We start from the raw sequence: 20,196 nt of genomic DNA, 5'->3' as shown, positions 1-20,196 counted from the left end.
ATGTCATACTTTTGAATAGATAGTGTCTTTATATAATCATCTTTTTAATGTAAACTGCTGTATGATCTGTGGACCTGTTAAGCAACATATAATATTTATGAATGATTCGGTTATTAATTAATGACTTTTAGGTTATTTAGATTATTAGGCTATGTAGCTATTAAAAAAAAGAAGCATTTACTACCCTAGTGAAAAAATTGTAAACTAAAGTGTATTTGAAATACATTTATTTAATGCTAAGTATACTACAAATACATTTACATATTTACGTACTTAATAAAAAATACCCTGCAGTTGTACTTTTAGTATACTAAACTTATATACTTACAGTTTGCTAAATTGGATCAGCTAATTTTGTGCTAATGCACTTTAATTGTGTGGAAGTAGTGTTTAAGTCCAACTAAAGATTTACTGATTGTGTTAAAATGGAACTATTGCAAGTTTACTTCAGGTACACTTTAAATATCTTACATTTAAAGACTGATAGTGGTCATAGTCTTCATCAATAGTGACATGAAAACACATTTTAAGTTTAATATAAAAAAGTGCATTGTGCACAAGCAGTATAAGTTTAATTACAATTTTTATATCAGTAAGTCTCATGCAATATGTCAGTATATTAATAGATTTGAAATATACGTAGTTTGAAATAAATGTATTTTAAATATATTATTATTAGTTTTTTTACTAGCGTACTAATTTAGTCAGTTCAAACTTAAGTGAAATATTGCATATCTTAAAAACATCATGCCTGTATGCAGTAGAGAGTAGAAGCAGTAGTTTTAAAGATAAGCTTAAAGAACGTTCTATGCATTGCAAAGTGCAGTGCACAATTATGATACATAATGAAAAGTAAAGCATTATTTACATATTTGCAATGACATGAAATCTTCAAACAGTCTTGTGTCATCACATTACACACCACAAACGTTTCAGCCCATTAAAACTGTAAACTGAAGCTTCGTTACTGGCAGTTTTAGTCAAATCAAAGAGTTGCAAAAAGTTACAACCTGCACAAAAAGTTAATTTTGCTTTTTAGAAAACACTCTTTATTAATTAATGAAAACCTTGAGCTGCAACTGACATGTAACACATATGACAGCTCTTTCTGCAGAGTGTAGGTATAAAAAGTAATAAATAAACATGGATTTGTAACAGTAATAGTCCTGCTTACTTGTGCTGGTTTAGAAACTGGAAGTTCTCACTCAGGCAAAACTCTTTGAGGTCCATCACTACTGTTCCCCAGGGACTGTCTGTGAAGAAGGGAACGGAGCTGCACACTGAGCAGGAGCTGCCGAGTGTCAGGTTTATGTAAGTGATGCGTGGCGGTGGGCGGGTCTAATCTAATCCAGATGCATGCTGATTAAAACCCTATTGATGAGCTCTCATAACTGACAGGTCAAATCCTCAAAAACGACAATATAAACAGGTCATCTGCAAATCAGTTGTTTCGTAAAGCAACAAATTTAAAGAATGCATTCTTATGGGCTTCAATACACAATGAAACCTGTGGAGAGTAATTGAGATTATGCTTTTTTCATCATTTTTACACCCCCCATTTCCACCCCATTTTTAATCCATTTTCCACAGTGACCGAGGCTCTTTGTTGTATGTAAATAAATATAAAGACATTCCTTATCTGCAGTTGGTTGCAAACACCAACAAACCACTCCTGCCACATCAAATCTGCTTCATTTCCTTGTTGCTGCCTCTGTTGTTGACCCTCAAAACAGACTAAAATTTGAGTTCTCTGTACTGGAACTACAGGATCGCTGCTAGTTTAAGTCCCATCAAATGTCACTCGAATCATTGATTGATTTTCAGTCCATGTCAGTGTAAAGTTGGGGAATATATACCACAGCAAAAACCATTTAGTTGACGTCTTTTACATAGTGAAGTATGTTAAGTGGTTTTTGAGAGAGAAAAATAGTAACACTTTACAATAAGGACTCATTTGTTAACATTAGTTAATGCATGAACTAACAATAAGCAGTGCATGCGCGTGCTACACGTACTTACTATTGTAATAACAATTAATTATACATAATTACAAGAAAATGTATGAAATTAATATTACTCAGCACTTGTATGCATAATTACACTGTAACTAGGACACCTTAAAATAAAATGTAACTAATGACTGTATTGCAAGTTATTGATTAATTTATTTGTTAATATTAATTCATAAAATACAACTGTTCATGTTAATTTACATTTACTCATTTAGCAGATGCTTTTATCCAAAGCGGCTTAAAAATGAGGACGATGGAAGCAATCAACAAGCAAAATCAACAAAAGAGCAATGATCTGCAAGTGCTATAACAAGTCTCAGTAAGCTAACGCAGTATACGTAGCAAGGTTTTTATTTATTTAATTATATAAAGAATAAAAAGAAAACAGATAGAATAGAAAAAGAATAGAGCAAGCTAGTGTTAGTTTTTTTTTTAAAGAAAACAATCAGTTAGTAAATGAATAGAGAGCAAGTCTAAAAGGGGCAGTTTATATATATATATATATATATATATATGTTTAAAGAACAGGATTAGAATAGAGAGTGCTAGAGTTAGAGAGTCAAATAAAGATGGAAGAGATGTGACGCAAGCTTCTAGAGGCACATCAGTCTGAAAGGGTGCAGAGCCAGAGGTGGTTTTGTAGCCAAACATTAATGCCTTGAATTTTATGCAAGCAGCTATTTTATGGCAGCCAGTGCAAACGGATAAAGGTGTCATGTACATTCTTTTCGGCTCATTAAAAAAAAAAAAAAAAAAATCTTGCTGCCGCATTCTGGATTAATTGTAAAGGTTTGATAGAACTGGCTGGAAGACCTGCCAAGAGAGCATTGCAATGGTCCAGCCTGGACAGAACAAGAGCTTGAACAAGGAGTTGTGAAGCATGTTCCGAAAGAAAGGGCCTGATCTTCTTGATGTTAAATAAAGCAAATCTGCAGGACCGGGTAATTTTAGCAGTGTGGTCTGAGAAAGTCAGCTGATCATCAATCATAACTCCAAGGTTTCTGGCTGTTTTTGAAGGAGTTATGGTTGATGTGTCTAACTGCAAGCTGAAATTGTGATTAAACGATGGGTTTGCTGAACCACAAGCAGTTTTGTCTTGGCGAGGTTGAGTTGAAAGTGATGGTCCATCATCCAGGAAGAAATGTCTGTTAGACATGCTGAGATGCGAGCAGCTATCGTCGGATCATCAGGATGGAATGAGAGGTAGAGTTGAGTGTCATCAGCGTAGCAGTGATATGAAAAGCCATGTTTCTGAATGACAGAACCTAGTGATGCCATATAGACAGAAAAGAGAAGTGGTCCAAGAACTGAGCCCTGAGGCACCCCAGTAGCTAGATGTTGCGACTTGTACACCTCACCTCTCCAAGATAGCTTGAATGACCTATCTGAGATAATTATTAATAATTCACAGTGCATTAACGAATGTCAACAGGTACAACTCTTGATTTTAAAACTGTAGTACTATAGCTAAACGTTGAAATTAACATTAGCAAAGATTTTTAAATACTGTAGAAGCACTCTTTATTATTAGTTACCTATTTTAGTATCATATTATCAAAGTTATGCAAAAAAGTTATATAATATTATCATTGAGATACTATTATAGTTGTTTTATTAATATTTTAAAATAGTTTTTATTTTTATATTTTATGTTTGCATTTTAGTAATTTTGCTGTTTTGTGATTTTAGCTTTTTAAAATATGTCTTCGTAGTTTTAATTCATTTTTATTTCATTTTTATTTTTAGTCATTTTAGTGCATCTAGGAAAATTAATGAAACTGAGAAAAGTTTACAACTAGATTAAATAAAAAAAGTTTTTTTTCAGTTTGATTGTTTTATTTTATATTTTATTTTATAAAATAGTTTTTATTTTTAGTTAACTATAATAACCCTAACTAATGCAGTCAATTAATTTTGACAAAACATAAACTTTAGTGTAAACCTTTACTGGATAATTGCACTGGTTTAGGCTAATATGTTAAAGGTGAAAATTTATTTCATTAGTGATCCAAACGAAGGCATCAGACACAGGTTTATTTCTGGTAGTGGTCAGATTGGGAGCGCGGCTGTGGATGTTCAGTCAGTAGGTCAGGATTTGTGCAGATGCAGGATTACATGATGCAGCCATGATGCCTGAAAAAGTGCTGAGGCTCAGTATTTAGCTGCACTCTTTGTACTCCAGTGACCTGCTATGAGAATCATACACCTGTCTGTCTCACACACTGTGATGCAATGCTTATCTCTGCATAACCTTATAGTACTTTGTTATGAAGTGAGATACATTCTCTAAGAGTCATTATTTCATTTAAATATACAAATGATTCAGCACAAATTATTATCATCACAGTTACAATGAAAAGTTGAAAGAGCCACACGTTTGTGTACAAACTGACGCTCATTTTCATGCTTCAATGAAAGAACAACATCTGAATGTCTGTCTATAGTCACATGATCAATGTAACCAATTTGATTAGTGACCTAGAAATAGTGCAACATCTGAAATGTTTATTATTCATTGTAATCTTTACAGAAAATGCATAATGTTTCTTTGTTTTAAATATATTAATTAAAAATGAGTCAAAATCATAAACACATTATAGTTCTAGGGTTAAATGGTAAAATTAATAAATCAAATATTGGATTATTAAATCTATAAATATAAATGATCCATCCTGCAATACTTCATTCTGGTCAATTGCAGCATTCAGCAGTCATGGCAACAATGCATAAATTATTATTCATCTGGGATCCCTTATATTTTTGCAAGGTTATCATTATTAACTAAAATGATAATAATAAAATTAAATTTAACTGAAATAATTATTTAGTTTAACTTGTACTAAAATCACTAAAACTGGAATAAAGATGAATAAAACTACTGATATATTAAAACAAATGACTTTTTCTCATAACATTTCTCATTTTTATTTAGTTTAACTTGATGTACCAAGAATAACTAAAATTGCAATAAAAACTATATATATATATATATATATATATAAAATACAAAAATTACAAAAGTGCAAAATTAACATTAACCTTAAATAACCTAAAACACAACCTAAAGTAGTGCAAAATACAGGGTAAAAAAAAAAAAATCAACAGAAAATTCATATAAATACAGTACATTGTGCCCTATTTTTATGGATTTATTTTTTAGTGTGTAATTCAAAATATTAATAAAAAAACCTTCATAGTAGCTGCAGAGATACGGAATATTAGCACAGCTACGCAATCAATATTTCATCCCTATGTATTTATGATGATTTTGCATGAAATAAGTGGGATCATGTACAATCAGATGGTCATTATCACGGAGTAAACAAGACAAACCACGAGACCCGAGCAGCTGCACATCATCCATTACATAATCATTACAGTTGTTTTCAGTGTTTTCCACAAAAGTGTCTGTCCTCATTATAGGAGTGGATTTACATAACTCACAGAGTTATATTGTGGTGTGAGGAGGATTAGAGCGCTTCCTAGAAATATGGGCCACTCGGCTTGCTCAGCTGTGAGATGCTGACCCGGTTTGGGGCGTGAGGTGATGACCCTGTTTTGGAGTGTTACGGAACACTGACCCATTTCTGACCCAGTGCAGGTGAGAGGATTAGTGTCTAGGCCGGCCAGGAACACCTGTCTCATTCCCCACAGGCCTTAATCCAGGAGAGGCCTCCTCAGCAACAACTTCAAACAATTCGTGTCGGCATCGTTCACCGAGCACATGTGGCCCTTAGCGCTCACGCTCGTGTTTCTCTAGCAGACGCTCGCATGCGGTGTGTGAGATCGGGAGCTGTGCCGGTGTGTTCTTTACTGCAGTGTCATGAGAGAGAGGCAATCTGACCGATCGCTGACTCTCACCATCACTAACACTAACAGCAACACACACTCAAACTCTCAAACTCCATCAACACAGACACTCACAGAAACTCTCAAGAAATGGCAGGGTCAAATATCAGCTAGAAATCAAGAAATTATATTATAAAACAAGACATTTTTATAAAATTATAATCAGAAGTCTTTTTTTTGTTGTTTGTTTCTGAAAGAAGTCTTATCTGCATGCAGACAATTTGAGGGAAAAAATTTATTTGTATGTTAAATATTTTAAAACTAAATCATATACAATATGTTTATGATCTGCAGTTATTTTTATCTTATTTATTTTTTATAAAATACATGGTAATTCAAATAAATATGAATCGAATACACATTGAATAAAAATTCCCAAATGTCATTGCGGATATATACACTACTATGGGGTCAGAAATATTTTTAAAAAATGTTTTTAATGAAGTCTCTTTTGCTGCATTTAAGGCTGAATTTATTTGATCACAAATACAGAAAAATACTGTGAAATATTATTATGTTTCAAAACAACGGTTTTCTGTGTGAATATATTGTAAAATGTAATTTAATCCTGTGATCAAATCTGTATTTTCAGCATCATTACTCCAATCTTCAGAAATCATTCTAATATTTGCTGCTCAAGAAACATTTCTGATTATTATTAATGTTGAAAACAGTCGTGCTGCACAATAGTTTTGTGGAAACGGTGATAATTTGTTCAGGAAAATATGAAAAAAATAAAATAAAATTAGGAATGAAATTATTTTAATTGTAAAGTACAGATGTATATATCATGTTAGTATGTTTTACTGAATTTTAATGTCAGTTAAACAAAAATGTGTCTGGAAAATATGAATTTCATCAAATTATTTATATGTGTATTTATGTAGTATTACATTAAGGATAATTTTGTGGGGAAATTTATTTGTCATGATAATATGTTAACAAAACAAAACATATACATATATATATATATACACTCACCGGTCACTTTATTAGGTACACCTGTTCAATTGCTTGGTAACGCAAATTGCTAATCAGCCAATCACATGGCAGCAACTCAAGGCATTCAGGCATCTAGATGTGGTGAAGACGACTTGCTGAAGTTCAAACCGAGCATCAGAATGGGGAAGAAAGGGGATTTAAGTGACTTTGATCGTGGAATGGTTGTTGGTGCCAGACGGGCTGGTCTGAGTATTTCAAAAACTGCTGATCTACTGGGATTTTCACGCACAACCATCTCTAGGGTTTACAGAGAACGGTCAGAAAAAGAGAAAATATCCAGTGAGCAGCAGTTTGTGGATGAAAATGCCTTGTTGATGTCAGAGGTCAGAGGAGAATGGGCAGACTGGTTAGAGATGATAGAAAGCCAACAGTAACTCAAATAACCACTCGTTACAACCAAGATATGTAGAATACCATCTCTGAACGCACAACACATCAAACCCTGAAGCAGATGGGCTACAGCAGCAGAAGACCACACCGGGTGCTGCTCCTGTCAGCTAAGAACAGGAAACTGAGGCTACAATTCACACAGGCTCACCAAAATTGGACAATAGAAGATTGGAAAAACGTTGCCTGGTCTGATGAGTCTCGATTTCTGCTGCGACATTCAGATGGTAGGGTCAGAATTTGGTGTAAAGAACATGAAAGCACGGATCCATCCTGCCTTGTCTCAATGGTGCAGGCTGGTGGTGGGGGTGTAATGAAGTGGGGGATATTTTCTTGGCACACTTTAGGCCCCTTAGTACCAATTGAGCATTGTTTAAACGCCACAGCCTACCTGAGTATTGTTGCTGACCATGTCCATCCCTTTATAACTACAGTGTACCCATCTTCTGATGGCTACTTCCAGCAGGATAATGCACCATGTCACAAAGCTCAAATCATCTCAGACTGGTTTCTTGAACATGACAATGAGTTCACTTTACTCAAATGGCCTCCACAGTCACCAGATCTCAATCCAATAGAGCAGCTTTGGGATGTGGTGGAACGGGAGATTCGTATCATGGATGTGCAGCCGACAAATCTGCAGCAACTGTGTGATGCTATCATGTCAATATGGACCAAAATCTCTGAGGAATGTTTCCAACACCTTGTTGAATCTATGCCACAAAGAATTAAAGCAGTTCTGAAGGAAAAAGGGGGTCCAACCCGGTACTAGCAAGGTGTACCTCATAAAGTGGCCGGTGAGTGTATGTGTATATATATATATATATATTTATATATATATATATATATAAATGGGTGGGCTCAAAAAAAAGGTGCTATCTTCTAAATTGTGTATCAGATCCAGATGAAAATACCTGTAAATAAAAGCTGAAATGTTAATCTCTCATCTCATATTCATCTCTTGATGTCAAACCCAAATGTTTTCAGTCTACAGTAAAAATAAAGGAATTGGCCTCACTGTTCCAATACTTTTGGAGGGCACTGTATATATAATTTTGGGGTTAAACATGACCCATGCATTTCATTGTGAGATTCACTCTCCCACCACAGCAACACAATGAATAGAATTATCTTCTTAAATCACCCGTAGCTGTAACCGCAGCGTGTAAATCAATGATTGTGTCACTACACGGTGACGTCAGTGGAAACTTAACTGAATCCAAGAACTTTGACCTAAAACTCCACCATAAACATTCAGCAGCCAATTCCAGTCTGGCATGGCTATGTTTGTGTGTTTGCGAGTGACTGAGTCATTTGTACTCATGCCAGTCCAGTTCAGGCCGTGTTTAACCTCAACACACTCGAGTACTATCAACAAAGGAGGATCAGAGGAAGTTTGCAGGGAAAACTGAAATCCTCCACTACGCTGTTGGCCGGTAACGTGAGCCACAATGGAGTGAAAGCTGATATTCCGCTGCTCGCTGCAATCCACCGAAGTACATTATGAGCGAAGTGAACCCGTTAATCGGCTTGGCTGAGTGATGTGGGCGGATTGGCCTATAAAAGGACTTATGAGCTGGATTCATGTAAACACTAGACACATTAGGAGCACGCAGAGATAAGCTGGTTACAAACCTTCTCAAACAAAGCACGTGAGAGAAAGAGAGACGGCCTAAGAATGACAACAACGGGATTTCATTTATATCGGCAGCCACATTTAGAGGAAAAATCATGAAGCGCTTGGTTTTCAGGAGGTTCATCAACAAAACAAACACTTCGTGATCGGTGGGAACGTGTGCAAATATATTTCCAGACGACATAGAAGATATCAAAAACGTACACATACAAACATGTAACAAACATCTGAGATGTCTTAAAATGTACAATAGCAGTTCACGACTGCATTTCCCCGCAAATACAGTGCATTTTGTGTTACGTGACAGAAAAGAGATTTTACAGTATCAAATAGCAACGTGGTGAAATTCTGACAAAAATACATATATTTATATATAGTGTACATGGAATTGCCTTCATTGATATGGGTATATAAATATGAAATCTGAGTAAAAACACTTTTAAAAAAGCACTTCTAGTTTATGCAGTTTCGTAGCTATTTCTGACAGACATTCAAGCTCATCTGGCCTGCATTTAAACCAATGAAAAAGCACATTAATATATAATTAGTTTGATATACGCTTTATATATAATGCATTATAAACGTAAGATAAGTTTTTAATGCATTAATTATGTCTTGTAATGCATCTCATAATGCATCCCATGAACTAGAGTTCATATACATTATAATGCAGCTATTCACTGAACACACGTCTAGAAAAATATAACGCATGAAAAACAAACCTTCAAATATTAGAATGCATTTTAACTTTGGTTATAATTATTTATGTAGAGATAAATGTTGCATTACAACATGCATTACAAATACCTTTATAATGCATTATACATAAAGGCTTTAAGTGTTACCGATTTTTCTTTTGAGTACAACAGTATTGAGCCTCGTGTGTAAAGCTTCAGTATTAGACTTTTGGATAAACACACAAGTCTTGTCATAAAATCAACAATTTACAGCAATGGTGGAAATAGGGAACGACAATTAGTAAGTCTTTAAATGCAGTCCTCGATCAAGCCGGGATGCAGTGGTTGGGTCTTCGGGACATGATGAAGCCCCTGAGACACACGCACCTGTACGAGCCCTCCGTGTTCACGCAGCGAGCGTTAACGCAGTCCAGCGTGTCTTCATCCTCACACTCGTCCACATCTGCAGGAGTCAAACACACACATCTTTAGTGGTGAGGCTGTTTGAGAATGGAGGAGCAATGAGGAACAATCTCCGTATGAAAAGGAAGGGATACCTATGCACGTCATGCTAGTGATGTCGAGCTGATAGCCGTCGTAGCAGTCGCACGTGTAACCTTCCTCCACGCGAATACAGCGGCCATTTTCACAGCCGTGGACAATACCACACTCTTCTGAACTCAGACTCCCGTATGATTCGTATCTCCCTAAAACACACACAGGATCACGGCTCCTTCTGTGTTCATGCACCACATACGAGTGCAGAGTTTTCACAAAATGTACACTTTATTTCAATTTAAATGAATTAAACAATTACATATTATCAAACTAAAAATAATTGTACATAACATGCAATTAAATGTCCAAAATCATTACATTCAGTGATGGAATTTAACAGAGGCTTAAGGCAAAAAAATGTCCCCAAATATATACAAAAAAGCCCATCAAATTTAAGATAAACGGGCACAATTAAACTAAATATATTATTGCTATCAAGATTAAATTAAAATGTGAAAATGAAATGTGTTGATTGCTGCATTATAAACAATCCTACACATTTCTGTTGAGCTTATGAATGTAATGGCCAAGTTTTGTTCAGTGCATGTTTGCATCATAACATAAATTAAAGCGCAAATAGAAATAACAACTTCTGTGAGTTATAATCTAAAATCAGCCAACACACCATCTTGGACTGGTTTAACCTATGTCATCATTTATTTAAAATACATTTATTTCATACTAAGTGTATACTTCAAATCCATTAACATATTTATTAACATATCACTTAAGACTTACTGATATAAAATTGTAATTAAACTTTGTTTGGAGAATTTCTATATTGCACAAAACACTTTTCTTAATACTAAGCCTAAAGCGTGTTTTAATATGACTATTAATAAGGATATTTAAAAAGTGTACCTGAGGTATACTTGCAATAGTTCCACTTTAGCGCAATCAAATATACTTCAGTATATCTTTAGTTGGGCAACTTCTGCACAATTAAAGTGCATGAAGCACAAAATTAGATTTTCTAATTTAGACTTTAAATATTCCAGTTTAGTAGGCAGGGTATTTTTATAAAGCATATAAATATGGATATGTGTTTGTAGTATACTTAGCACAAAATAAATGATTTTTTCACTAGGGTAGACTTTAATTTCAGACTCACGGTCATAGACTCGTCGCAGTCCTTCCTGTCTGTCAGGAAACATTGGGAATGGGGGCGGGGCTCTCCATGACTCCTCCCCCTCGCCCTGGCTGTACGGGGAGTTTTCCGGAAGCGGGGCTAAACTGAGCGGAGGCCCGTCTGGACGCGAGGGCAGGGGTCGCGCATCGAACGTTCGCTCGCCATGAGGACCCGGGACACCGAAGGGAGGGCCAGGCGCAGTTTCATAATCATCCTCCTCCTCATAGTAACGACTTCCACTGAAAATGAGTCGAGTACAGTTACACACAATCAGGATATTACGACTGCTGGTATTTCAACTGCTTACACACATTTGCCTCTTTAATTGCACACACAAAATGCAAAATGCCTTACAAAATGAAGCACTGCATTCAAAATATCACAAACGCATATCAAAAGCAAACATTTGTCTTACATCGTGAACACCTTTGCCGTAATATTAGATTTTTAGATATTTACACATAGTTACTCAAAACCTAAAGCTCTTCTTTCATGAGCTCCTGTGTACATTTCTGTACAAGATTGAAAGCAAACATTTTTACTGTATTTGTGCATTTGTGGTTGTGAATACAGTATTACACAGTACGAAAGAAAACAAAATCCATCAAGCATGTGTAGTTGTATAGATGTGTATTTATAGGCCTATTCTAAAGCTATGGTTGGTTGGTGTTCAGTGAAGCACATGTGAGGAGTTAGTGGGAGGCACTGAGGAATTAGTGTGGCACTTTGATTGGTTGTGTTTGAAAAAGGAAATCGAGATACTTCCTGTTAAATTTGTGTGTGTTACGTATAGGGGTGTGCGATATTGACAAAAAATGAATATCTCAACATTTTGTGGGATTTTATCGATAACGATAATTAGAGGATATTGTGCTGATATCTTAAGGACTGCCGTGGACAGCTGACACCTAAAGTTTTTGATATTCTTCATATTAATCTTTTTCAATAAGTATTGTACGTATCACTAATGATAGCACAAAAACACATAATATGGTGTCTAAAACGTAAGTTTCTTAATTAATTTCTTGCTTTGAACTGTTGTATAAAATCAATATAAGGCCAATAATTAGTATATGGCTTTGCAGATTTGGTGTGTGTTTCTGGTGTTTGAGTGTCAGGTTTCAAAAACTGTGCGACAAGTAAAGATTTTGTGTAAGCAGTTGAAAAGAACTGCAGTAGTGTATCGTTGGAATGACCCACTCACCCCGGGGCCGGCTGCCTGTAGGGGGCGTCTGGGAGCCCGTATGAGCTGGGTGGTCTGCTTCTCAGCCCGGACCGCCGTCCACCCGCTCCCACATGACTGTAGTCATCGTAATCAGGGGATATGTAGTCGGGGCGTCCTGGCTCTGGGTACTCAGGGGGGCTGTACGGCGGGTGGTACCGTCCTCTTCCAGGCAGGGGCCCCGGGCCGAAGCGCTCGTAGTAACGAGGAGAGTAAGGAGGAGGACCAAACTCATTACACAGAGCCTCATAGGCCTCTAATCAGGAGTCAGACAGAGAGAAACTGAATGAGTGTGTGAGGGTTGGGCAACATTTAACTTAATTTCCTTGGAATGATGGGAAATTAAAATTCAAATAAACTAAAACAACTAAACAGACAAAAAAGGATCTTTATTTTCACCTCTGAAAAAGAAGTACACTTTTATTACGGAAATAATACACTTAAGTGTGAACTAAATTTAATGCTATGGACACTTAACTGCATGTTATTCACAATTAAATTATATATTACAGTTTACATGTAATTAGTTGAACTTTAGAATTTATTTTAGAAAATAAACAGTTGTTAACAAAAAAAGGCATTAGATGCGTCTAAAATACACTATGCACTTATACACTATGTACTCAACCATGTAATGTATGAATTTATAAGGTTATTTTGTCATTAATAATTATAGCTTGATTATCTCCTCCCCCTCTAATTTAATTAAAATTAAAGCTGTGACTGTTGAGTGCATGAAGTGTCCAACATTCCACACTTTGTTTTTTAAAGTGCACTTTTTCTTTGTGAAATTTTCAGTGTGAACTACTCGCACTATTTATACTACAAAATGACATAGAATAGTGCATAATAAACAAATTGGGACGCACTGAGAATCGAGTTCTGAATGGCACGCAGTCCTTTTGTGTGTGCATTGTGTTGTGTGTGTGTGTGTGTGTGTGTACCTTCATCTCTGCGGGGGCACAGGGCACAGTGCAGACCCCAGGCCTCACCATACAAACAGCAGCACTCAGTGAAGGTCAGCTGAGCTCCTAACAAAGGAGTCTGACACACGAGACTAGCTGTGACGTGACGCCAACAGAAATTTAAGTTCTCATCTGAGAAAAACACAGACAGACAGACAACAAATAAACTTTAAAAAGGTCCTAAAGTTGTCATTTGACACAACACAACTTTTGTTTTTTTTTCCATTCTTAAAGAGACAGTTCACCAAAAAAAAATTTCTGTCATCAATTACTCACTCTTATGTCGTGCAGAGCTTATAAGAGTTTAATTTATCTCCAAAACACGAATTAATATATTTTGAAATAAACTTCCGCAAGAGGTTTATTCTCACATGTTGTTCAAGTGTTTGAGCTTCCGTTGACCATATTTGATGAGCTCTAAATGTGTCTTGGTGAATATGTGAATAAAAACCTAAATTAAATCTATTTAAACTGCTTGATTACGGGGTCTTTACTCTGCATTTTTGGTGAATTGGACTTTCAATGAAGGGACATTCAAAATATCTTAATTTGTGCATAACAAAAATAGATAAAAATTAATTAAACAAATAAATAAATAATGTGTTTGGAAGGACATGAGTGTTCATTTTTGGCTGAACTAAAATGAAACTCTTAACATATAATAAAAAAAATAAAATAAAAAAAATATATATATATATATTAAAATATACTAAAAAATGTATAGCAATCAAATAAAATTATATTATCATAGGGACAAATATATATATATATATATAAACAAAAATAAATAAAATTTCTCTTTAAACTGAAACTCAACTCATAACTTATATAATAATATATAATAAAAATGTATAGTAGTAAAATAAAGTATAATTTCAAAAATAAGTAAAAAAATAAAAATACACCTTCAAAATTAAACGCTTAACATATAATCTCTATAAATATATGTAATAAAACACTTCTAGGAAAATAAAATATAATTTCATTATCATAGGGACAGAAATAGTTATAGAAAAAAATAAAAAATATATATATATATATTTACTTTTTAAAATGAAAGACTTAACATATAATTTATATAAAAATCTATAGCAGTAAAATTAAATATAATTCCATTATCATAGGGAATTTGTTTTAAACAAAAAACAAAAAATAATAAATCTCTTTAAAATTAAACTCTTAATAACATATAATTTATATAAAAGTATATATAGTATGTAGTGTAGTAAAATAAATAGTAGTAAAATCAAATATGATTCCATTATCATAGGGACAAAAATATTTTTAAAATAAAAATAAACTATCCTTTTAAAAAATATAAGAAATTAAATATAAAATAAAAAAATAAATATATTGTACTAAAATCAAATATCTAGGACAAAACTATATATTTTTAGATAAAAGTAAAATTAAAAATAGTTGCATGAAATACCGGTGGTTGCTAAATGTTATCAAAGCCAGTGGCAGGGAAGTCAGTGTAGTCTGTGTGTATCTGTGCATCTCTCACCCTCAGTGAGGCCGCTTGCATTGACACAGTTGCGCTGCGTGTCGTCCAGCACTAGAGGGGGCTCACATGTACAGTAAAACGTTCCCAGTGTATTGACACACTGACCGCCAGAGCAGGTCTCCTCACTCTCACATTCATTATTATCTACAGGAAGACAGAGAGACAGAAACATCAGTCTGCTGAGCTGACATCTATCCCAGCTGGCACTGCTGTTTTGAAGGCTGACCGATGCACTCCAGCAGATCCGTGTCGTAGTAGAATCCGCTGGGACAGTAACAGGCGTAGCCAGGAATGTTGTTGACACACACGCCGCCTTTACACACCTCCGGGTCAAACAGCTTACACTCATCCACATCTGTCCGGAGAACAAACACACTCAGATTAGAAACAGCCAACGCTGAGAGACTTAAGTTTATGTGAGAGTCTGTTTACCCTTGTAGCTGAACGCTCCCGTTTCGGTGGTGATGTACCCTCTTCCGCTGGGACACAGCGACTGGAATTCCACTGAATGGAGGGATATTAATGACGGGAAAAAGTCAGAACTCGTCTTTGGGAAAACTTGAGTTTGCACTTGAAATCTTAAGCATATTTTTAATACTGTCCGTGCAGACAATATGACATTAATACAATTTAAGTGCAATTAAAGAGAGGCACTTTCATCACTGTTTCTTAACACACTTAAGTAGACTTTTAAAAAGTGCACTTTGTACTAATGTCAAATTAACAGTTTCAATTTAAAGAACATTTAAAATCATTATGGTATAATAATCTTTTGTCATGTTTTAAAGCAGCACACTTATTTTGATGTGTGTTTATAAACATAAAGTTAATGCATTTTAAATTGCAACAATGTGTAGATCCAATAAACTTACAAATATATTATTATAAATATATTTACATTTTAAAAACTTTTAAATTATGAAATCACATTAAAATGCACTTAAGAATGTTCTTAAAATTCGGTTTATAAAATAAATGTAATAAATTAATTTAAGCTATTTTAATACATTTAAACTATAAATCATTTTCATTAAATAACATGCAATTAAGTGTCCAAAAACCTTATGTTTCCTTATTATGTAGTTATTATAGTTAGCGTTATTATATTATAATATAGTAGTCAACATCTGAAGTGGATTAAAAGCTTTCATCAAAGTTGTCCTAAAACAAAAATGTGTTCTTGTTCTTTGATTAACTTTTTTGATCCACTTCAGATGTTGACTACTTTAGTTAATTAAGCAAAACTAAACTAAATTGTTACTTTAAATAAGATAAATCTTAACTGAAATACATTCTTATATTAAAAATTATTTCAGCTAATTATTCAACATTTATCATTTTAATGTAGTTTATCATGATGTACTAAAATAACTAAAACTGAAATAAAAATTGATAAAAAAACTATATAAACATAAAAAACTACTTAAATGATACAAAAACCCCCAACAAAATTACTAACACACACACACACACACACAATGAACTAAGTGAAAATAAACAAAATTAAATTAAAATGTAAAATCTAAAAATTAAAACAGTTAAAAAAATATTAATAAAAAGTCGTACCTCACTGTTTCTAAAATAACACTGATTCATTCACACTTAAGTATATAATTTCTGTAATTACTCCTTCACAGTATGCTTAAGTGTACTTATTTCTCAGAAGGCCAGGCTCATTTGCCGCAGCATTTCGTCAGTGTTAGCATGTGTTTGTTCACCTGTTCCCGTCTCGGGACAGACGTCATATTGGCACATGAGGCCCCAGCCCTGTCCCGCTGTACAGCAGCACTCCTGCAGCGTGGTGTTCTGGGCCAGTATCTTGCAGGAGTACGGCTGCGATACGCCGTAGTAACACTCTCTCATTTCTCCAGGCCGAGTCTGCGGCAGCGAGCCGGACGAACCGGACGAACCGCGGCCAGCCGAGGAAGAGGAGGCTCCGCCAGACGGCTCCGACCGACCTGCAGCCAATCCACACTTCTAGTTTACTTCACATCTTGAAACTATATTTAAAAAAAAAACTGTGCTTGCAAATAATATATTACTTAAATAAAGGGCCACTTAAGTGACTTAAAGAAAGACGCTTTCATGACTGTTTCTTAACACACTTAAGTAGACTTTAAAGTTCACTTTGTAATGATGTTGAAAACATCTGTACTTTAAAGTACATTTTAAATTGTAATGTTTAAATAATATTTTGTAATGCTTTAAAGAAGTACACTTTTAAAAAGTAATAGAAGTAATTATGAAATTACATATAAAGATGTACTGAAGTCCTACTTAAGTGGGTCAAAAAGCACTCTTAACTTTAATTGCATTTAGTAAAAATGTAAACTATTATACATTTTTAATTACAGTTTTTTCAGTTGCTAACAAGCATTGTTCAATACTGAAGCCACATTTTCACACATTCAGCGATACAGAAGTCTATGCGGACCAAACTGAATCATTTTTCATTTTATCATACATACTCCACAACTGGCAAAACACTATACATTTCAGCACATTTTTCAAATGCTAACACACTGCTTTCAAAACTGATAAAACCACATTCAAATCAGAACGATGGCAAATTGTCCATTTCTGCAGGAATTATATTGAAATATTAGCAGAATAGCCAGAAATATTAGCCAGATGTCTTATTTTCAGGCTCTTCTTCTTCCCCTGGAGCAGCTGGGACTCCATACAGCACCTCATTATACTAGACCGATTATGTGTTTTTGTTTTGTTTCTCTTCTCATTTTTGCTTCAGAATTTTATAAATATTTTTCCTTAACTTTCTATATTTATTTTTATGTTTTTTTATTTTTCACATGTAAATTTTGTAAATGTTGATGTGTTTTGGTATATAAAGAAATAGGGAGGAAATGCTGCTTTTCTCATTCATTCTTTGTGCTGTAATACAGTTAGTAAAATAAAAGATGTTATTAACCAATAAAGAAATACTTATGTGACAATCATTCAAACTTCAAAGATAAAAGTTCATCATTTCATCATCAGTTCTCCCTGTTTTTAGTGTTTTTTAGTGTCATCAGTGTGTTATGAATGAAATGTGTTTTCTGAATGAGAATTGTTCCCAGTGTTATGATAAAACAAGCTCATTTTGAGACCTATATGAAGTGTTTTGTTGGTCTGAGTGCGTTTTGGAGATGAGATCATCCGTTTGGCCAAGATTCATGTTAGAAATGCAGACTGTATGAACAGTTTTGAAAATGAAAATGTGGTTTCAGTATTGAACAATGCTTGTTAGCAATAAAATAAAAAATTGTATTCGTAAATAACATCCAGTTAACTGAAGTTCACCCTGTGTTTGTGTGTGTGTGTGTTTGTGTGTGTGTGTGTGTGTGTGTGTGTGTGTGTTACCTGCGCTCTCTCTGCTCACACACTGGCCTGCGAGCGGGTCGAATTCCTCCTGTCCGTTCTCACACTCACACGTGAACGAGCCCTCGACGTTCCAGCAGCGCGCAGAGCCACACACACCCTGCATCGTCTCACACTCGTTTATGTCTGAAAGAGACACGCAGGGGTCACATGGAGAAACAGAAGTGAAACACAAGTGTGCTTAATTGTACTGAAGCTGCACTTGTAGTGTGCTTCAAATCTTAACTCTATATTTTTAAAAAACTTAACGTGCAGAAAATATGATATTAATGAAATATAAAGCCACTTATGTGGCTTAAACAGATACATTTTCATGACTGTTTATTAACACACTTAAGTAGACTTAAGTTTAACTTTAAAGTAACATGGCCAAAACAGGAATAATACCCTAGATTTATTATGTAAATGGACAATTTTTATTCATTCGATCCCTTGTTTTAGTTAAATCATGATCACATCGTTCCCTCAGGAATATATATATTCCACGTCATGTGTGGTGCATGCTTAGTATAAATAAATACATATAATTTATTTTATTTTTCCCACCCCATGACACACAGAAAAAAGACAGACTTTTTAAAAGTGCACTTTGTAATAATGTCATAATATTATTATTATTATTTTATTTTATGTGTATGTAATTTAATTCAATTCAATATAGAAATGACATTAAAGTATATTTTAGTTTACCATAAATGCTTGTCAGTTCATTCAGCAGTAACTTTAACCATATTTCAAAGACAAAATAAATAATTATGAAATTTCATATAAAGATGTACTAAAGTCCTACTTAATTGGGTCAAAAAAGTGTAACTAATTGCATTTAAATTAAATTTAAACTATAAGAGTTCTTTTGAAGTATATTATGTGTGACCCAGTCATAATATGCTGATTAAATAATCTCTCCATTGATGTATGGTTTGTTATGATAGGACAATATTTGGCTGAGATACAACTATTTGAAAATCTGGAATCTGAGGGTGCAAAAAATTGAGAAAATCTCCTTTAAAGTTGTTCAAATGAAGTTCTGAATAATGCATATTACTAATCAAAAAATAAGTTTGAATATATTTACAGTAGGAAACTTAATATCCTTAATATCCTAATGATTATTGGCATATAAGAAAAAATGATAATTTTGACCCATACAATGTATTGTTGGCTATTGCTACAAATATACTCGTGCTGGTTTTGTGCTCCAGGGTCACATTTCTGTAATAAACCCTCTTTTTCAAAGTTGTTTTCCTGCAGTCATGCACTCACCTACACACATCTGTCCGTCGCTGGTGGACTCGTAGCCCTGGTCACACAGACACTGGTACGTGCCGATCAGATTCTGGCAGAAGGCGTGATGTCCGCACACCGTCTCGTTAGCACACTCATTAATGTCTGCGAGAGAGACCCAGCTGTCATTCTGCACGTGTGTGTGTGTGTGTGTGTGTGTGTGTGTGTGTGTGTGTGTGTGTGTGTGTGTGTGTGTGTGTGTGTGTGTGTGTGTGTGTGTGTGTGTGTGTGTGTGTGTGTGTGTGTGTGTGTGATTGTCTGTCGGACTCACCCACACACTCTCCGGAGGCGGTGATGTGGTATCCGGGCTCGCAGGACGCCACGCAGCTGAACGAGCCGATGGTGTTCTCACAGCGCTGGGATCCACACACCAGCCCCTCTGAGTCCAGACACTCGTTCACATCTGCAGAGCAAACGCCTCAGCTGAGATCTGGCCACACACACACACACACACACACACATCCCTGCACGACGACAGTGACTGACACAGCTACACTTTACTCGCCGTGTGGGAGCTTAATAATTCTCATTTCAAATGATATTACAATAACTGTAAACGTTTTATTACGTCTCTATAATGACTTTATCCT

The 20,196-nt window shown here is 34.9% G+C and overlaps 2 protein-coding genes across 4 annotated transcripts in view; both read right to left on the bottom strand.

Annotated features, from left to right (window-relative positions):
• Positions 1-1,276, bottom strand: part of LOC306888182 (estrogen-related receptor gamma-like) — an 8,619-nt gene extending 7,343 nt beyond the window's left edge. Inside the window, exon 1 of the mRNA XM_079446357.1 lies at positions 1,175-1,276. Coding sequence (XP_079302483.1) covers positions 1,175-1,230 — 56 coding nt within the window. The 5' untranslated portion in view covers positions 1,231-1,276. The remainder of the gene's footprint in view (positions 1-1,174) is intronic.
• A 7,649-nt stretch (positions 1,277-8,925) lies between these two features.
• The window catches only part of LOC306888069 (latent-transforming growth factor beta-binding protein 4-like), a 62,410-nt gene continuing 51,139 nt past the window's right edge, over positions 8,926-20,196 (bottom strand). For all 3 annotated transcript variants that reach the window (XM_079446194.1, XM_079446196.1, XM_079446195.1), the window contains 12 exons: positions 19,878-20,009; positions 19,586-19,711; positions 18,305-18,448; positions 16,663-16,902; positions 15,377-15,448; positions 15,171-15,299; positions 14,945-15,088; positions 13,417-13,569; positions 12,455-12,728; positions 11,233-11,489; positions 10,121-10,270; positions 8,926-10,026 (listed from right to left, as the gene is read on the bottom strand). In XM_079446194.1, coding sequence (XP_079302320.1) covers positions 9,890-10,026; positions 10,121-10,270; positions 11,233-11,489; positions 12,455-12,728; positions 13,417-13,569; positions 14,945-15,088; positions 15,171-15,299; positions 15,377-15,448; positions 16,663-16,902; positions 18,305-18,448; positions 19,586-19,711; positions 19,878-20,009 — 1,958 coding nt within the window. In that variant the 3' untranslated portion in view covers positions 8,926-9,889. The remainder of the gene's footprint in view (positions 10,027-10,120; positions 10,271-11,232; positions 11,490-12,454; positions 12,729-13,416; positions 13,570-14,944; positions 15,089-15,170; positions 15,300-15,376; positions 15,449-16,662; positions 16,903-18,304; positions 18,449-19,585; positions 19,712-19,877; positions 20,010-20,196) is intronic.

The sequence above is a fragment of the Barbus barbus genome, assembly GCF_936440315.1.
Source record: "Barbus barbus genome assembly, chromosome: 22".
Classification (NCBI taxonomy): domain Eukaryota; kingdom Metazoa; phylum Chordata; class Actinopteri; order Cypriniformes; family Cyprinidae; genus Barbus; species Barbus barbus.
This window is presented reverse-complemented; position numbering and strand designations above follow the sequence as displayed.